Genomic DNA, 18,200 nt, shown 5'->3' with positions numbered 1-18,200 from the left:
ATGTAATTACCAATTAATTATCCCTCATTATAACAAGTGACAGTAGGCTAGAGGTTTTCTTTTTCATTTCACATAAAAATACATCTGTAGCGGTGTCAAAGACAATCGATTTTAGTTTCTTCAGACTAAAATTACACAAACAGCTTCTTCAAAATTAATAACAATGGAAATCATACCTCCTTAAATGTGTTTCGGTAACCTCGTTTATTTCTTTTAAAAAATAATTAACTACTACGTCTCCAGTCAACTCTTTAAGTCATGCTTTTTCCTTACATAGATGAATACCAGTTCAAGGGCATCAAACATACAGTTCTCATTCATTTTGGTCTTCCTTAAATTTTCTTGTTAGAATAGCAGTTATGGGATGTTCAGTTCTCCTCTAGTCAAAGTGCTAACGGGGCTCAGGTGAAACTCCCAATTCCCTATTTTCAAAACACTCCCTGCTTCAGCTAGCAGACTGATGCAACTTCAGTATAACCAGTTTTGGAGAAACATGTATTACAGGGACTCTAGAAGAATTTTCATCGTGTTTAAAACAACATATGGGAATAAAATAGAACCACAACTTTGGTTTACAAAACATAGCTTTAATTATATAGATTGCTTCTATGAGTTTTCAAATATAGATTTCAAAAAGTCACCAGTGTTTTAATATATGCTTTCTGAAATAACATTCTAACATTTACTTTTGAAATATTTATTGCTAATATGTTAATATTTGCTGAGTTTTACCAAGTGTTAACTACTGAATATTTCTGTTTAAGTGTTCAATAATGGTTAACTCCTCATCGAAATGCCATTGCTAGACATTTGCTAGTGCATCTATGCTTTCATAGGGATTCAGGTATTACTCAGATTTACAGGTTATGAAGAGCTTAACTATGTCTGCTAGACTCAAATGGGAGCCATGCTTAAGTTACAGGACAAAAAAAGCAGCAAACCTACTGAAGTGGCATAAATAACTAAGAGAGAAGATAATGACTCGGTCATAAAAGCTAACAAATTCATATACTTAGAGCTTCAGTCTTAGTCTTTTCTTGGTCTCAGGAAGAACGTGAAATACCAGAAAGTGAATGATTGCCTGGCCCACAGCATGTGGTATAAACACAATAATCTGGGGAATTGAAATAGATTGTGAAGAATTTCATGTGGAACAAATTATATTAAAGAAGATTCTTTAATGAAACATCATTTTTGACTCATGCGGTAGATTAAGTACTTTGGAGGGAAGTCTTCAGGGCCAGTCAGGCTCCAAGTGGATTTCTTCATCTTGTTCCCCTATGCACACCTCAGGAGGCAGCAAGGCAGTTTTATCATCATACAAACTGAATTTTGGCTTCTTTGCTGAAATTATCAGCAAGGGCACTGATTTGGAGGTGCAAACTCCAAACCGCTCAGCCACAGCTCCTTTTGAATAAGCCCAACAGCAGTCAGAAAGTCGTTTCTCCTGACCCATGTGACAGTGAACAAGTAGTAAGAATCTGGTGTTCCCTTAATAATCTCCCAGTCGCTTGTGTCTTTCACAGTGTCATTTTCAATCTTTGAAGCTTTCTACACCTCTGTAACCTGAATTTGATAAATCAACTCTTCTACGGAGAAGGAATTTCATTAACAACTTCATAGAGACTCTAATGGGAAACAGCAGTATATACTTTGAAAACAGATTCACATTGGGTTTTAATATATTTTTCACTTGTATTTTAGTTTCTCTCAAAACAGAGTATCACTAATTTGCAATCACCATAAGATAGCTGACTTCTGTGTAATTCTCGTTCCGCCACTTCAGAATATAGTATATTAGAAAAAAATACAGTTCATCAGATTACAATTAAAGCAACTTCATTTTGAAAAGTTACTTTACCTGTATGTTATAGGACAGAAAGAAGGCAACTTAAGTTGAAAGTGTTACATAGCAAATCTAATAATGGATAAGAATGCAGTCTCAGAGACCTGGATGTTTAGAAGCGTGGACTTTTTCAAGTTTTACAAACTAATTTCAGAGAATCAGAAAGGCATCTGAAATGATGCAGCTTAAAATTGCAAGGATCTCACAATTAATTTACATGGTGGAAAGGATCAGGTTGAAACACGCTGCTTGTTCAAACTTTCTGGGAGCCAACATGGAGGATCTTAGTTCTTAAGAACGCTGTCAGATAAACCACATCACTCATGATCCCCGCAAAACCATTGTTTGCTAAAGCTCCAAATACATTAGCACTTAACAGAGGTTTCCAAAGGCTGAAATCAGTCTCTTTAGTCACTAAATGAAGATTCGCTATCAGAACTGTCTTCTGCTTTCCCGTCATCTCCCCAGGCAGGCACAGGGGCATCTGGGGTCCTGCAGGCAACAAAAACGTTCTATGTTGTAAATCCTGGAAGGCGGCTGAGAACACGAGCAACATAGCATGTAATGCTCATGTCCTTTCACCACAACTGCATGCACTTTATACCCACAACATTTAACACATTAACTGTTGATGATTTACAAACTCGCACCTTATTGGTATTGCTTCACTTACAACTGAAAGGTCAACACTAGAAAACGTTAAGTCACTGCACAACAAAACTCTGTGGACATCAGTTTGAATGCACACCTTTAAGGTTATAGGAAACAATGACAGATCACTAAGAAGTGGCAAACGCTTGTAGAAAGAGTTGAAAGCAGGCAATACTGATTAATTCTTTTTTTTTTTTTCAATTTTCAGAGGTACTAGGGCTGAAAGGAACATGCTGTACACCATTAAGCAGTGTAAATAGTACATGAAAAAAATAAGACAGGAAATGAACAATATTGTATCCAACTAAAACTGCAGGGATAATTTAGAGAAGCAAAAAAGAATTACTCAGAGTGGAATTTGGCTAGAACACCGGGTTAAATTTGACATGCAAGAGCAGCCATGGGATTTTTATTGACTATAAATGATTAGATCTCTTGTATTTAGTTTTGAAGAGAATATTTAAGATGGATCTTAACATCGTGTCAAAACATTTGCTCAGGGAATCTACTGGGAATGAAGGGAAGAGAAGCAAGCCGTCTAAAGACTAACTAACACTACTGACTGAAGATGCTGGCTCTCCCTGGAGCCTCCCTCCTAAGTACATAATGAGTTTGACAATACAAGCAAGACCGAGCCTGGTAAATTCTGAAAGCAAGGTAGAAAATACACACGCAATTACACTTGGGGAAGGGGAAAAATCTTTACAGAAACTAGCTTCCCATATGACAGTTAACTGCTCTCTGATAAAATACTACATTTTCAACTAAGCCAACAATTGTGTTATTTGTCCTGCTGTTACTTAACTTCAGGCTACCCCTGTGTCTCATGCCACAGAATTTCTTTTCCAACTTTAGCTCTGTTTCTTCTAATTTCTCTGTTGGAAATCCCTGAGGCACCTTTAAAGTGTTTCTAACCATTTGGGTGCAAAAATGATAAGTGCGTTAAAGAACTGTAAGAGAGTCTTCTCCCTCCCCCCTGCACACCTCCAAAATAAATTAGGAAAGCGTTTGCTTTCTCATGCAAATACCACTTCACAATATTATTCCTTGTTGCTGTGGTAATGACAAAACAGAAAAGCCGTGCAAAGACACGTGACCTAGAGAGACCAGTGCAAAAACTCTCCTCTAGTAAGGAGAGGAAGATGGCAATGAATTCCTTTAGTTCGTGAGGGCAGGACAAACTCTCCTGGAATCGCAGACAGGCAAGAGAGGAAAGATAAGAAACAAAAGTTAAAACCAGATAAATTGGGAGCTTGATCGATAGGCAGTTTTCAAATTCTGCAAAACGTTGAGAAAGGAGCAATAACAAAAGTAGAAGTAAAACAGCCAAAGGAAGAGCATATGAACAACTCCACATTATAAGAATTAGCATCTCTGCAGCCACCACAGAACCACACTCAGTCACTGGCAAGTAGCTGGGAGAGTCTGCAGTAAGTCACTGAGCATACAGCAATATGTACATTTTCCTAATTTTCACTGGAACTGAGTGAGCAGGCCTAAGGAACCTGAAGACACAAGAAATGTGGTGTCAACGGTAAGATACATATGTAAGTAAAAAGTCTATGATATTCAGACAAGAAAGCAAGAAAATTAAAAGAAGGGTCACCCCTGATTCCTTTAAATATTATGCATTATGCACCTGGCCAAATAACTAGCTTTCATTAACCAGGTAGATTTGCTATACAGTTTTCAAACCAATAACATTATAAAGAAAATCTACCTCAGCATTACTGTTGCACAGAATCTTTGAAGATGGACTTTGAGACTAAACACCAGACGTATTCCATGAGCCTCAATCCACAGTAACAACATTTCTGTCTTAACCCAAATCAGACAATCCAAAAGCAGGTATTTTTTAAAAAAAGCTTTTAAATTTTAACCTATTATCTTATTTTTGTCTACTATAAAAATCCATCCAAACATGAAGAAATAGCAGCATTTACAGAAAGGTATGGACCAGAAATGTAGAGTGAAAAATACAACACATTTCACATACATACAGTAAAACCATGTTTGATAAACCCATCTCAGACTTGCACAGGTCCTTCCTTGTGTTCTTTTTCTTATTTCTCATTTGGTCAGTAAAAATATAAACTGAGGAATTACTACTTTAGGCATATTTTGACACTAAGAAGTAGCTGGGAGATAAAGTGTCTCAATGTATGACGATACTTCAGCTTTCCTGTATTTTTTTATTAAGTATATTTTATTAAACACATTTTCCTGTATTTATTTTGTTAAACAAGTTGCTGGTTTCAGAATAAGCCTTTCCAAAATGTAAAAAGACTTCACTGGAAAGGAGAAGCAGACTTCCTAATACATTGACAGTTTCTCAAGAGGATGCGAAAGTGTTTCAAACAGTTTAGTGGCTGTAATGAAAGTTAATATTTTCATCAGTTTAACAAATTCTGTGAAATAGTACAGTAAAACTAAATTACATGTCAAATGTAAATTAAGCCTAAAATTCATGCTAATGGTCAGACAAGTAGCTTTGAAAATGAGTATCTATTCTTAGTAGTCCTCACAGCAGGTTAGCTCAATCAACAGTCACAATTTTGAACCGCTGACTTCAATTTACACTGTCAATGTTGAAGTCAAATTGTACACTCTACTGAGGGAATCTGGAAACAACGGTGTTGTCCCTCATGCATGCGGCAAAATAAAAAAGTCTGTTCTTATTACTTGACAATGATGACATTTTGTTATTGAAATGCTGAAAGAAAATATCTGGGAAAAACCTCATACTCTAAACAGCACAGTGAAAATGGCTACTGATGCATTATTTGATTCCTCGTCGCTAAATGCACATTGTCAAATGTCACCTTGTCATTGCCTGGCTTGGAAGAAGTCCTTCCGTTTCCTCTCAAGTCTCAATGGCGAAGTCCTGCAACTTTCTGTTTGGGAGGGTGCAGTACCTACCCATTTATATTCCAGTCTCTGTATCACCTGGGCCTTGCCTCAGACTCCACAATACTGCAAAGACAGCTCATACTCGAGACTGCACCCCCTCCTCCTTTGATATTAATGGCCCACTTCAGACCTATAAAATGCTAAAAACGCCTTTTACAGAGGACTTCAAAATCTGTTTTAATGCTGATAACTTAAATAAACAAGCCTTTCTAAGCATGCTTTTTTCCAAGTTTTTTAAACACATGGTTGAATTCCAGCCCTACTGAAAGTTACAAATTACTTACTCGAGAAGATCTGGATTTAGCCCTTCAGAAATCATTTTGTTTCGTATTGCCATTACAGGAACACCCTGTGTAGGAGTAGGAAGAAAAACATGAAACTACTAGACACAAATAGGTGAACTAAATTCCACGGGTGCTTCCAGGCTATGCTTTCATACAAATTTATGCATGTCACTTGTTGAACAAGAGCATGGAATGATAATCTCAGTTGCCATCAGTATGAACCTAGAAGCGAAAAATTACTAAGATCAAAGGCCCTTTTAATCTTTCTTATATTTATGGCAAAACACCTAGAGGAAGCTGCAGAAGGACTGGGAATGGAGAGATGTATTTGTAATTCATGCAGACAAAACCAGGAAGCTGAAGCTATGTATGTAGATGAGAACGTGAAGAAAGCACAAAGACAGCAGAGAACAATTGTGCTAAAAATATAAGGAAGACTCAGACGTGCTGAAGGTATAGCCAAAGAGGGAGGAAAATCAGGAAAGTGCATGCGCTACAGCTCTGGAACGATACCTTAAGGCAATGCTAAAAATTGGAAAAGTCTTTAAAAAGCACGCAGAAAAAGTCAAACGGGACATGAGAACAGAAGCACAATTTAGAAGTGATTCCTCTAATACAAGTGCTTCTACAGTCAGGCTTGAATCTTCTATGACTTGGGGACAGATTTTAGCCAACTATGTACGTGTTAAAAAAAATTCCTTCCCTTCACTGCAAGTCCTTCCACAGCTTCTGCACTTTATTTTATTCAGCAACACCTAAATATCCCCTCATCTTGGACTGCATACCCAAGAACACTTTGACCCACGTCGTCTTACGAGATACATTCCAACAAACTGCTCCTATGTTTCCACTAGAGTTGCTCAAAGACAACTTGTTGCTTTGCCATCCCCTGGTGCAAACCATCAGAAACACCACCTGGACCACTGCATGCCAAGAAAGGAGGGGGAAAAAAAAAATAAAATTGTGATTTCCAAGGGACAAAGCTACTGGTGGTTTAGGAAAGTCAGGAGAGGCCTCACAACCTAAATGAAAAGTACTGTAGGATTCTTTTGGCACAGGACAAATATCTGTTGTCCAAAGTAAGTAAAATAGTGATAAAATAAAGGGCAGCCATGATTAATGTTCCAGAGAAGCATGTGGTACTACTGACAGTTGCGGTAGCTAACCTGGCAAAGTGAGAACTAAGGTAGCCGTCTTACTGTGTTTTCCTTGCACACTTTCACAGTAAGAATCTCAACCAAGACTTTTGCTTGAAGATTCTGGAATAGCACACAGACAGGTACGCAGTTTTAGCAATCTACTAAGCATATTGCCAAAAATGTGACTCAAATAGTTGCGAGGCATTAGCTTGAAATAAAGAATTTCTCAGTAATTCACAACTAACGTACATTACAAAGGGGAAAGCATTTGAGTATTTCACGACGGTTTCAAATATTCACTTATTCTATTACAGATTTGGACATGAGGGATTGTGAGTCTATACACCGTCTCATACTATCTAATTTTTTTTCCTCGCTTCACTGCTTTTAGCGTTCCTTTCCCTAGCTTAGAAGTCACTGATGAAGTGTTTATGCATCCATTCAAACCATGTGAAAACCAGACTGAGTCAGATCAGGCAAAGCAGAATCGTATTTGCTCTCAATGAAACGGAGCTTGGGATATGAACTTCTGAGAATGGATTGGAAACCGTTAAGTTTTTATGTTCACACTTGGGGAAATGTTTTATTCCAAAATTGTATGCATCAAAATACGTAAGAAAAAAACCTCTCGCTACCCTCATATATCACAGATTTACAAAACTAATCTTAAGCGTAATCAAAATGCTCATTCACAGTGCACGTTTTCCCTGAAGGAAAACACGTAAGATTGTACCTATATCTGTTTATAATACAATTAGGGCATTACAATTACTTTATCCTTCATACTTTCATAAGTTTTAATCTGGAAAATCAGAGTCTGATATTGCTACGACCCTAAATCTTACTAAAATAAAACAGACAACTATTTTAAATCTAAACAGTAAGTAGACTGAGCAAACAGGAAATGGCACAGGTGTACTTTTCTAACATAGGAGCCAATAGTAAATTTCCACCGCATTTGTCTCTGCCCAGTTAAGATTTGAAATAATCCAAATCACTACACATTCAACACAGTGTACCCCAGCCCTACTCCCAGCCTGGTCCTGCAGCTGAGGAAGCGCGCAGTTCCTGGAGAAGCCATAGTTCAAGCAGCAATGTTGTTGCAAAATAGGTTTTGGTTCTCCACAGCGCAGAAAGAGGTGACGTACCACCAGTGCTGGCAACTCCTGAAGAGCAGTGCGCTCTCCATGTTTGGTTTTTAGTTCAGTCCTTTAAAGAAAGGATGAATCTGTATCATGACAGTCAGTATCTTAGCGTCTATGCAGTCATGTTTAGTGTTTAGAACCAAGTAAGAGTTTTTGTACTTTAAACATGAAGTTTATCTGAAATTGTAGACTGCTCTTCTCACGCTGTCAATAGAAGTGTTCTGAACATTTATTGCAGCAAGTATGATACTGCTTTTGTAAAGTTTGCTTGAATATTACTGTTGTATATTTACAAAAAATATTAATTTAGTATGCTCAACTACATTCCATTGAAGTAAGTTTGCTACTATTTCATAGAACATAAATGATCACTTCAAACAAATCTTCAGCTAGAAGCTTAATTTGGGCAAATAAATGACACTAACTGAAATAGTTGACTGGATGAGAAGACAAGTTTGGCAAATACAAAAACACACATTAATTTGTAGTATGTTAGTTTGACTTTCCTACCACACTGTTTACAACTGGCAGAGGAGTCACCAGGAACTGCCAGTACAAAGGATAAATGTGGAAAGTGAGATCTCATTCCTTTTGCAGTCACCAAAAAAAAAGTTGAAGTGATTATAGCATCCAGCACTTTCACATCGACTTTGAAGTCTGGCATTAAATCAATACACTAATATAGTGTTCTACTCTCTGCTACTACCCCACTGCTAGGTTGTCCAAATGGTTTGTAATAAGCTACCCATGTAGTGCCAACTTCTGATTCAAATGAAAAGTAAGGTCTGGAACATCATTCAAAGTACCAAGCACACTAATTGTAATAATTGCTCTGAAGAGGGAGTGAAGCCATGAGGTTAGTTAACACAAGCAACGTTTTACTAATACTATGACATAGTCGTATTTCCCAGAATTATAACATATATTTCAGAGGAAAATTTCCACTGACAGCTTGAAAATACTGATTTTTTTCTTTGTTTCCGATCTCATTATTAATTCTGTGGATGTGAAAAAAGAGCTCTTAAAAAACGTCCCCAAGAGCCTCCCATTCACCTTTTCTCCCCTTCATTAGTTTTCACTCAGGTTAATCCTGAGATTACGTTAATTTATTTCCTATTTATCTGTAGAACATCCCACAGATAAAGAGGCAGACAAAACCAGCATCATGAATAACAGGAAACTGAAGTGCAACCAAGCAGTGAAGCGATTCTTGTATCTCTATTTTGAACTCTACAGAAATATCAAATACTCCTGCTCTGGACTACAGTAGCAAAGCTGCATTTTGTATCCTCCAGCAAAATGAAACTGTAATCATGAATGACACCAATTCTGCCACAATAACTACACTTTCAGTGGCATCTTCTGTGACTCCAGCTAATATCACTCTACATTTACACATCTTCACACCTTCATTTCACAAGTATATTGGCAGTATTTGTAGAAAGATCTTGCGTGAAGCTGTCTGAGAGAATATATTACATCAACTCATTTATTAGAGAAGACGTGCTAGAAATATTGTGATGTTATCCGTGCTTAAAGATTACTGATGCAATACATGTCTTCAGACATTTAATGTTCACTTAGAGCTGTGTGTGACGTTCCACCTAAAAATAACGGAGTACCTAAAGAATGACAAGAGAACTGACTTACCACTTGTACCATTTTGAGATATCTGGCATATCTTGGATCCTTGGCCACAGTTCTGACATTTTCTGTTACTACCTCTGTTTTCTGTAACCCTTCTTCATGCATATTGACCTGCTGTATACAAAGAAGATAATACTTTAATGGTTAGGCATGCAGACCAGAAGCACAGAGAGATTTCAATCCATAAAATCTGGAATTTATGGGTAAAGTGCAACCCTTCTTACATCAAGACTATTCTGATCTATGCTCATGGTATTACAGATTTCCAAGATGTATGAAGACACAAAACTCAGGTCTTTCATTATTGACTGTTACAAGTGTGACTTTCTACTTTTAGTCACAACTTTAAGTTATTGCACAATACATGGAAAAAAAAAAAAAGGCCTATTGGCCCTGTTAAGTTTGTTGTATTTAACGAATAGAACAGAACTAAATTTTAATGTTCACTTTATAAAAAATATATTTTAAGGATCATAAGTATATATCTCTCCTAGTGGTCCAACACCTTTTTTCCTCAAAATATTTATTTGATTCCCTGACAAATGTTTCATATGGGTTACATAGCTTTTAAACTATACTTTTTAGTATAAACCATTAACCTAAAGGATAACATAATGAAATCAAAGAATCCTTAAGAGTAATTAAAAAAAATATGAAAAATTACAAGAAGCTATAGTATTACTTAAAGGACAACAGAAAACTGTGTATTTGCTACAAAACTAACCATTTGAAAGTAGCATTGGAAACCTTTCAGAAATATCTGTCCCTACTGTAATATCGGAGAGGACAAACAGTTTAAAGAAAACAAAATAACTGGCAGTACCTTTCTAACATGACTGAAACACTCAATGCTAACTGTCCATTCTATCTACCATGTTGTTGGCTGCAAATTAGAGTTACAATCTTTAACAAGCAGGGAAAGGCAGCGGAGTACTCCAGCTATTGCTGCTCCACAGCAACTTCCACCGAATAAAAGAACGAGCAGAGATTGGAATTGGAGATTCCAAGAAAACAAACTGTAATAGGAAATTGGGGAAAGAACTCCATCTACAAATGAGCCTTAAAGCCTCACACAGTGAAGTCGTGATCACGGGATTTAAGTCTGGATTAGAAAACTAACCACACACACACATACATAAAAAAAAAAAAAAAAAAATTAATTGCAGGGTAAAGATCCTAATGTTGATCGCTTACAATAACTGACATTTTCTGTATATAGATGATAATATATAGAAAACATTCACTGTAATAACATCTTTAAAGTAAAGTATGCTAGAAACTCCAACTTGAGCTGAAAGCTCACATTCTAAAAGGAGAAAAGAGTTGGAATTATGTGATTCAAACTGTTATTTTCATTCATGTCCTTCCCAGTCCCCTGACATAATTCACGTTCATATTTTAGTGTGACTGAAGAAGAGGAAGGAGGTGTCGACCATTAGATTTGAGTTACTTCTAATTATTCAAGCCACATAGTCAAGAAAGTGTATACCCTTTTTTTGTTTTAAGTCACTTGTTAAAACAGTTTCAATAGTGAAAAACATAGTTCTAGATCTTTACAGTTGATTGCTCTCTTCCGATAGACTTACTCCTTCCATCTACTTCAAATTAGACTAGCAACTTGACACGGAGAGGTATATTCCTTCAATGTATTAGTTATGCTTCATTACTTACTCCAGATGGAGGTGATACAGCTGTCTGTTGATCTGTAGTAGCTTGTGCCACAGGACCATTTGTAACACTATTCATATTTGCACTGGACGCTTGAAATTTGACATCTTCTAGGCCAGGAATAGAGGATAACTGAATGTACAAAAGATCATCAAATAAGCAATGAGCATATCATAAGTCTACATGTACAATAAAATCTGCAGTACGCTGCTTACCACATGTTCCCCAGGTAGATTTCACATCAGTAAAATTGTAAGTTTTATCACTAGTTTTGGTATTTCAATCAGAAAAAGGAAAAAAAAAAAATTCCGTTCAGGTAGCTTCTACAACCCCCCCAAAACACTCCATTGGAGCTTTCACTGTTAACACAGGGTTGCAATGCAGGAAAGGCTTCAACACCACCTCAGCATTTTGCTAGTGCACTTATCAGCTACACAAGAGCCGTGCCATCTTCTCTGCTACTTCCTCTACAGTGAAAGAAATCATGACAAGAACAGCTCTATTACCTAACAGATGGGAGACTGGTTACAGATTTTGCGATTTTCTACATCTTTCACTCGTTTTTAAGGAAATGCTGAGAGTGGATATTAAATATGATGCATATTTATTTGAAGGAAATTCTATTTAACATGATTACGAAGAATTCTGCAAAAAATTATCAATACTGATAATTTCTAAATACTTTGAAATAAATAAGAGTTGGTAAGCACCATTTGTACTACTATGGATTTTTTTTTTTTTTCCACAAAGATCTTAATGAAAGGTTTCAAAATGTCCTACCCCTGCTCCCAGAAAAGCCAACTGAAATTGCTTCCATCATTATTGAAAGAAGGATTGATTAAAACTGTACAGTGGGTGTTTTTTTGGTTTTGGTGTTTCTTTTTCTTTTAGCAAATTAAATGATAATACATGACTATATATTATATCCTTTTGTCATTTCAGCTAAAGAAGATACATCAGACACATTTGTGTTAGCTTAGATCCAATTCAGGTGACGTTTCAATATCAAAAGGTTTACAAGGCATCTACCTAGTTACTTAAACCAGTTGAAATCCTTATAGTTCACTAACACTTAGAAAGATACTTTTGTTTTACAAAGGGGGCAAAAATGTCTTATTAGAGCTTCCATGGCAAATGCAATTTTGTACTGCAACCCTGCAACACAAGTTGCACATTTTAATATCAGAAAACTTCCCTCCATGTTCTGTTTGTTCCTTTCTTCCATATCGACTACACGTTCAAATGTTACACAATGGAAATGGCGAGGCATGCAAAGAATTTCCCATGTAGGCGTTCTGTATTAGCTCCTTCAAATAATTATGAAAACTTATTTACTTAATGCAGACTATGAAAAGGAAGCTAGTTCACGCAATCTAGAAGGCTGCCACCGTTAGAAGACAAAGTCTGTACACATGCATACCTTTGCATCCAAAATATTGAGTGTTGTTTCAATTTGTTGGATACGGAGAGAAAGTGCTGACAATTTCTAGAATAGAAAACAATTTGGACATGAAAACACTCCTGTAGGCCACTTGCACATATAAACCAGTTCACATCTAGCTAAACAAGATCCCTTTTGTCTTCTAATCGTTGAAGGCAGAGTAGAGCGTAAACGATATGATAACATGATGAAAAAAAATGAAGCAATGACATCCATTTTAAGTAAAGTAGTTATACTCGTCCAAATTTTAAATAATTTTACTAGGCAGTTAGTTTTCCCAAATAATGACTGACAGAACTGAAGACAGACTATGTACAAAAGAAAGCCAAAGTAAATAGGGTATTACTTTGGGCAACCGGAGAATAATGACAGACATATAGTACCCTTGCAGTTAACCAAAACATCTTTCTTCAAAGCTTTTTCCAAATGTGGAAAATGAAAAGATATGATGTGTCTGTATGTAGCAGAGCAAATACAAAGTAGAAAAATCTGATAAAGAATACAGCCGGCGATTGAAAGTCCTATATAGTCAAAACGCACAGTGAATCAGAACGAACCAGAAGCTTTATATGCTCCAGGTGCACCTCAATCAAATTTTGACACTTTTTTTACAAAAAAAATACAACTTAAGTTTTTTTTTTTTTTTTTAAATTACTCTATAAGAACTGTCACTCTTTTAACTAATCACTACCATACTCCACCAGACCTGTCCAAGTGAAGTTGGCTAGCAAGCTGGCTGGCAGGTATGTACCACTCTGACAGCTTTCTGGCATGTTGGCAAGATTCTGCCTGGCTCTGAAGCAGAACTTTAACACCCTAAAAAAATGGCAGTTCTGCCAATATGCTAGAAAAAGTAAAAACAGACTGACAGGAGTTAGTCTTTTTGGATAGTGCACTGACTTGTTTACAGATGGTTCTTTGTTCACGAAGAAGAGTTAGTTCCTACTGAAAGGAACTATGTGCCCTACATGTAGCTGGGGAAAAGGGAGGAAAGATGTACAAAAGAGAGTTATATAACTTTACGGGTTAGCTTGACTAGACAACAGCCAAGAAATTTAGAGTTAAGGATGGTGTCAGTCCTAATTTTGAATTTTTTGGCTTGTGTTGATTTACACTGGGACCTTTTGCATTAAAAACACTTCTGTACTTCATAAATGCAAAAAACTTTTCAAGGAGTTTATAAAGAAACTATTTAGTCACTTGGGTAAAAACATGCTTAGGCTAACTAATAACTTTTATTAAGTAGACCTCACAGTGTAGCTGCGTGCTCAAGATGGCTTCAAATATATGTGTTCTGATCTCCACAGTGCCTATGTAAGAAGTAATACTGAGATCATGTGACAACTGATATTCAGACAGCTGACAACAGCACTGCTATGGAGTTACGCTGTCCCATATATCAAGTTACAATCAGTTCAAAAATCTAGGAAAAAATACTTTTTTCCTCTGAAGCTCTGCATATTGATGTGGTAGCCAAATTTTATACTTGTCACGGGTCTGGCTCTAACCTTTACTAACAAATAACAAAATTTCTCAGATTACATGACTTAGTCTAATTGGATTTGACTGCTGCCCTAGCTCTGCTGGCTAGGGCTCTATAGTAGTCTCTGTTGAATAAACTAGCGAACAGTTACCAAAAAACCACTAATGACAAAAAGGTTAAGCTCAAAGCCACATTAGAAAACACCCTTTCTAGAAGAGAGGAAGCACTCTTGTCCTGTTCAGTGGACAATTTTAGTCCTCAGTCTGGTATATTTCCATTGACACTAAACTCACCACAAAAACTTATTAACACTAAATATTTTTATTTTTCTCTTTTTTACAAGACATTAAAAGGAACTGCTGCATGCTCCATACTAATCACTTGCCGAAATATCTTTTCTTCTGCATTAAAATTATTTACATTCAGAGCTTACCGTATCACCCTTTTAAATTAAAGGTGGTAAAATCTGAAAGCAAGTTTTGATACAATATCCTAGGACACAGATGAGAGGGATACTGACTGTCAAAATGGATTCAGCACCATAGGAATACAGCATCCTTCTTCCAAAAGAAGATGATATCCACAGATGAAGCTGCTCGGTAGAAATTCCATGTATCAAAAAGTTCAAAGACTGTGCCAAACGCAAAAGTTTAAGGAAACATGATTAAGTGTGGTACAGTCAGCAGTTCATGTGGATATCTTAAGGAAAAATCTGTCTTAAGCACTTACTCAAGAGAAACCTTGAACAGAAAGCAGGCTAAATTTTTTGGTTTAACCTACCAGTATTATTGCATCAAAAATATTTAAGGGAATGGTTCTCATTTCTAGGATTTTTTTCATTGTATAAATTGACAGCTGGGAAAATAATAAAAGTACCTCTTCACAAACAGTAGAAAAGCGGTTGAGGAACTGCACTGTGTGAACCACAAACTGGTTTAGAAATGCTACAGTTCTTTTCTGCTGAATAGCAGGAACCTGCATTAAAAAATATAAGAAAATTAGATCATATATAGGTGTCAATTCTCACATTTGGATTTAAAGATCTGTTAAAAAATGCAAATGTTTTAGAAAAAAAATGTATTTTAGAAATCTACCATAAGTGTGCTCACTATGAACGCATATACATACAATTTTTAATAAATACACGTATACATGTATACAAATCCTTCTTCACTAAAAATCTAACAAAATGACAGTTGAAAAGTTGCAGGATACACAGCAAAGGCAACAAGATCCACATAAATGAACAACTGTTATCTAATTAAGTAAACACTTTTAGATGAAATTGTGAACATTCCTGAAAATCAGCGTCAAAATTTTTAAAAAACAGAGAGGAAATCACTATCTTTCCTTCTGAAGCTTAGGACGGAAAAGCAAACTCAGTCATTGATACAAATACTCAGTTACAACCAATGCCATAATCAAAAATAGAGAGTAGTGAAATCGCTGTCTCGGTCTTTAGTGGTTACCTATACTTTTTCTTGTTTGCAAGCCCAGACTATCCTAAAATTACACTTTAGTGTCATTCCTCCAAGTCAGATCCAAGGCACACATACTTTTCAGACTAAAAGGTAGAATGTTATGTTTGTCAAAAACAAGCGTGGTGCTCATAATGTAACAGACAGTTGGCATTTTTATTTAAACCGTTATACAAGACCGGAATCAGGATCATTCACACAAATGTTTATGCATAAAATTATAGTGCCTCGGGGTTAATTACCTTGGACAATTGCTAAAGTCTTAAACTTCACGCAAGAAATTACTCTGTTGAATCGTAATTGAAGGAAGTGAAGGATTTACACGGAAAAATATTTGCAACCGAGCTTCAGCTGCACTGAGCAACCGTTTGTGAATATAGCGACTCTCGAGTCTCCACTTCTTCTCTGGCCTTCCATTCGTCAGCGTGGCCATTCACTACACTTTGCCAATCTTAAGATGTCCTGATTTTTTGTGGCACTTCTGTTGCTATTAACTCAAGTTGTCAGTCCGTGCACCTGTATGGCAGTGTTTGCTAAAGTTCAATTCTGCAGTTCCAAACCTGTCAAACGCTGCTTATGACCTTATCAAAAATGTATGGGGGTAGCACAGAGCACGGAAGGATCATCGGGGCAACTGGAACTGTCCTATCCTTATCCTCTGTATTTGAAAAACAAAGCTAAAAGAATGTTTTCGCATCATTAAAAGACACGAACGAGCAGCTTTGCACGGGATCTGCTTCACGGTTCTCAGACTGAAACGGCTTAGCTCTTAAATATAACGTTATCACAGAACTTGGAGCCAAAGGCCTTTGGAAGACATTACTACCCGACTCCCAGAGACGCAGCTGAAGACGAGCCGAGCCGCCCGGTCCCGTCCGCCCCCGCCGCGGGCACTCGGCCGCCGGTACGAAGGCAGCCCCCCGCACATCGCCCCACAAGCAGCTCTCCGCGCCCCGGCTGGCCCAGGGCACCGCGGGGGGGTCCGGCGGGGCCGCGGCCGGGCCGGGCCGGGGAGCGGGGGGGAGGGGAGGGGGGGGGGAAGGGGGCTCGCCCAGCACCAGGGCCAGCGCAGCCGCCGCCGGGGGAGGAAGCGGGACAGCTCCGGACCCCCGGGCCACCGCAGCCCGTACCTTGGTGAGGTCAATGCCGGAGCCCACAATGGGCAGCCCGTCCTCGTCCATTCCCGCCGGGCCGAGGCCGCGGGACGCAGAGCAGCCCCGCAACCCGGAAGCCTCCGGCGCTCCCTACGCCACCTCTTGACCTCGGCCCGGAAACAAAACCGTCACTTTAGGAGGTGCGGAGGGTCCGTGCCCGCGGGCCTGCGCATGCGCGGTCTCCTCGACCAACGCAATGCACCACGGGAAGCGTAGTCCGGGGGGGTGGATGGGCAGGGGGAGAGCCGCAGGGCCGGGGCGAGCCGGAGCCAGTCGCCCAGCGGAGCGCTTTAGTCCTCACCTCCTCCGGCCTCAAGCCCGGCTCTTAGTGACTCGCCCTGTCGCGGCCAGATGCTCCTGAAGTGCTTTTCCTACAACTTGTGTGGTTTGTTGGTCCCTGCCGCAGCGGGAAGGGGGGGGGGGGGGAGGGGGGGGCGGAGCGAGGCGGGCGCCGAGCGTGGTCCTGCTTCGGATCCCATTGATTCCCACCGGTATGGACATGACAGCCTCAGGGCGAGGCCCCGGGTGATGCGGCTTGTGAAGATAAAGCGTCTTCCCCAGCGGTGAGACATCAAACTAGTAATGAGAAAAAACAGTGATGAAACTGTTTCTGTGCTCTTATGCATCATTCGGGTGGTGAAGGGCCACACTTTGAATATGGGGAGTAAAAATAACAAGCACCGAGTGACCCCGGGATCTTCTGAAAAAAGACAAAAGGAAAGATTCCTGTACTTTTAATGCTTACACAAAAGGAAAAAAGGGGGTATGCTAAACCTAGCAGTGGCCTGTCTAATGTTTTTGTTTTGCTCAGCAATACCTATCACTGCTTTCACTTGATTCTCAAGTTTAAGGTATAAGTTCCTTTTCAGCCAAGGAAAACTCAGAGGTACTAGGCTCCAGGAAAAGGGGGAATAGTCTGTAGGTTTGCAAATGTTCCTCTGGAAGAATTCCCTAACTGGAAAATAACCAACCTCTTTTTTTATCTTTTGAGTGGTTGCTTGTATTATTTCTCTCTACAACAGATTCAAAGGACTGATAAAACTACTTAGAAGACGGGTCAAACGACTCTAATGAGTTGTGTCATCAGAAAGGGTTTCCCATTTCTCTGTCTTGCTCCCCCACTGATGGCTTCGTGCACCCATTTTACCATTTATAGGTTATATATATTTACCAGTTATAGGACACTGCCTTCCTTAAGGCAGTTCAAATGGCCGTCTTGGCGGAGAATTAGCATTAGGGGAGGGTCTGTTTTCTGCTTGGTTCATGCATTGAATCAAATCAGCCACAGTGTGTGCTGTACACCAGTCTGGTGAGCAGCGTTACCGAGGCAGACCCGGCTAACTTTGGTAGCAAA

At 38.6% G+C, this 18,200-nt stretch overlaps 1 protein-coding gene across 4 annotated transcripts; it reads right to left on the bottom strand.

Moving 5' to 3' along the window:
• Nucleotides 1-95: 95 nt before the first annotated feature.
• Nucleotides 96-16,934, bottom strand: WASHC3 (WASH complex subunit 3). Of its 4 annotated transcripts, XR_014269586.1 has the most exons (8): nucleotides 16,823-16,934; nucleotides 15,091-15,189; nucleotides 12,711-12,776; nucleotides 11,294-11,422; nucleotides 9,626-9,736; nucleotides 5,692-5,756; nucleotides 3,595-3,683; nucleotides 96-2,338 (listed from the first exon to the last, which is right to left on the bottom strand). XR_014269586.1 is itself a non-coding variant. In XM_082488817.1 (7 exons), the coding sequence occupies exons 1-7, from the start codon at nucleotides 16,871-16,873 to the stop codon at nucleotides 2,254-2,256; spliced, it is 606 nt and encodes a 201-aa protein (XP_082344943.1). In that variant the 5' UTR covers nucleotides 16,874-16,934; the 3' UTR covers nucleotides 96-2,253. The 4 variants fall into 4 exon arrangements, 3 of the variants coding, with proteins under 3 accessions (XP_082344943.1, XP_082344945.1, XP_082344944.1); XM_082488817.1 differs by lacking the exon at nucleotides 3,595-3,683; XM_082488818.1 differs by lacking the exons at nucleotides 96-2,338; nucleotides 3,595-3,683 and adding an exon at nucleotides 4,829-4,866.
• Nucleotides 16,935-18,200: the final 1,266 nt, after the last annotated feature.

This window comes from Vanellus vanellus (assembly GCF_965231255.1).
Source record: "Vanellus vanellus genome assembly, chromosome: 1".
Lineage (NCBI taxonomy): Eukaryota > Metazoa > Chordata > Aves > Charadriiformes > Charadriidae > Vanellus > Vanellus vanellus.
This window is presented reverse-complemented; position numbering and strand designations above follow the sequence as displayed.

What these genes read in the sequence shown, in the direction of transcription:
- WASHC3 (XM_082488817.1), bottom strand. Translation starts at nt 16,873, where the DNA reads ATGGACGAGGACGGGCTGCCCATTGTGGGCTCCGGCATTGACCTCACC. An exon ending in TTTCTACTGTTTGTGAAGAG is followed by an intron (nt 12,777 to 15,090) that starts GTACTTTTATTA and finishes TTTCTATTCTAG; the next exon opens with AAATTGTCAGCACTTTCTCT. An exon ending in CTAAATCCAGATCTTCTCGA is followed by an intron (nt 2,339 to 5,691) that starts GTAAGTAATTTG and finishes TGTTGCCTGCAG; the next exon opens with GACCCCAGATGCCCCTGTGC.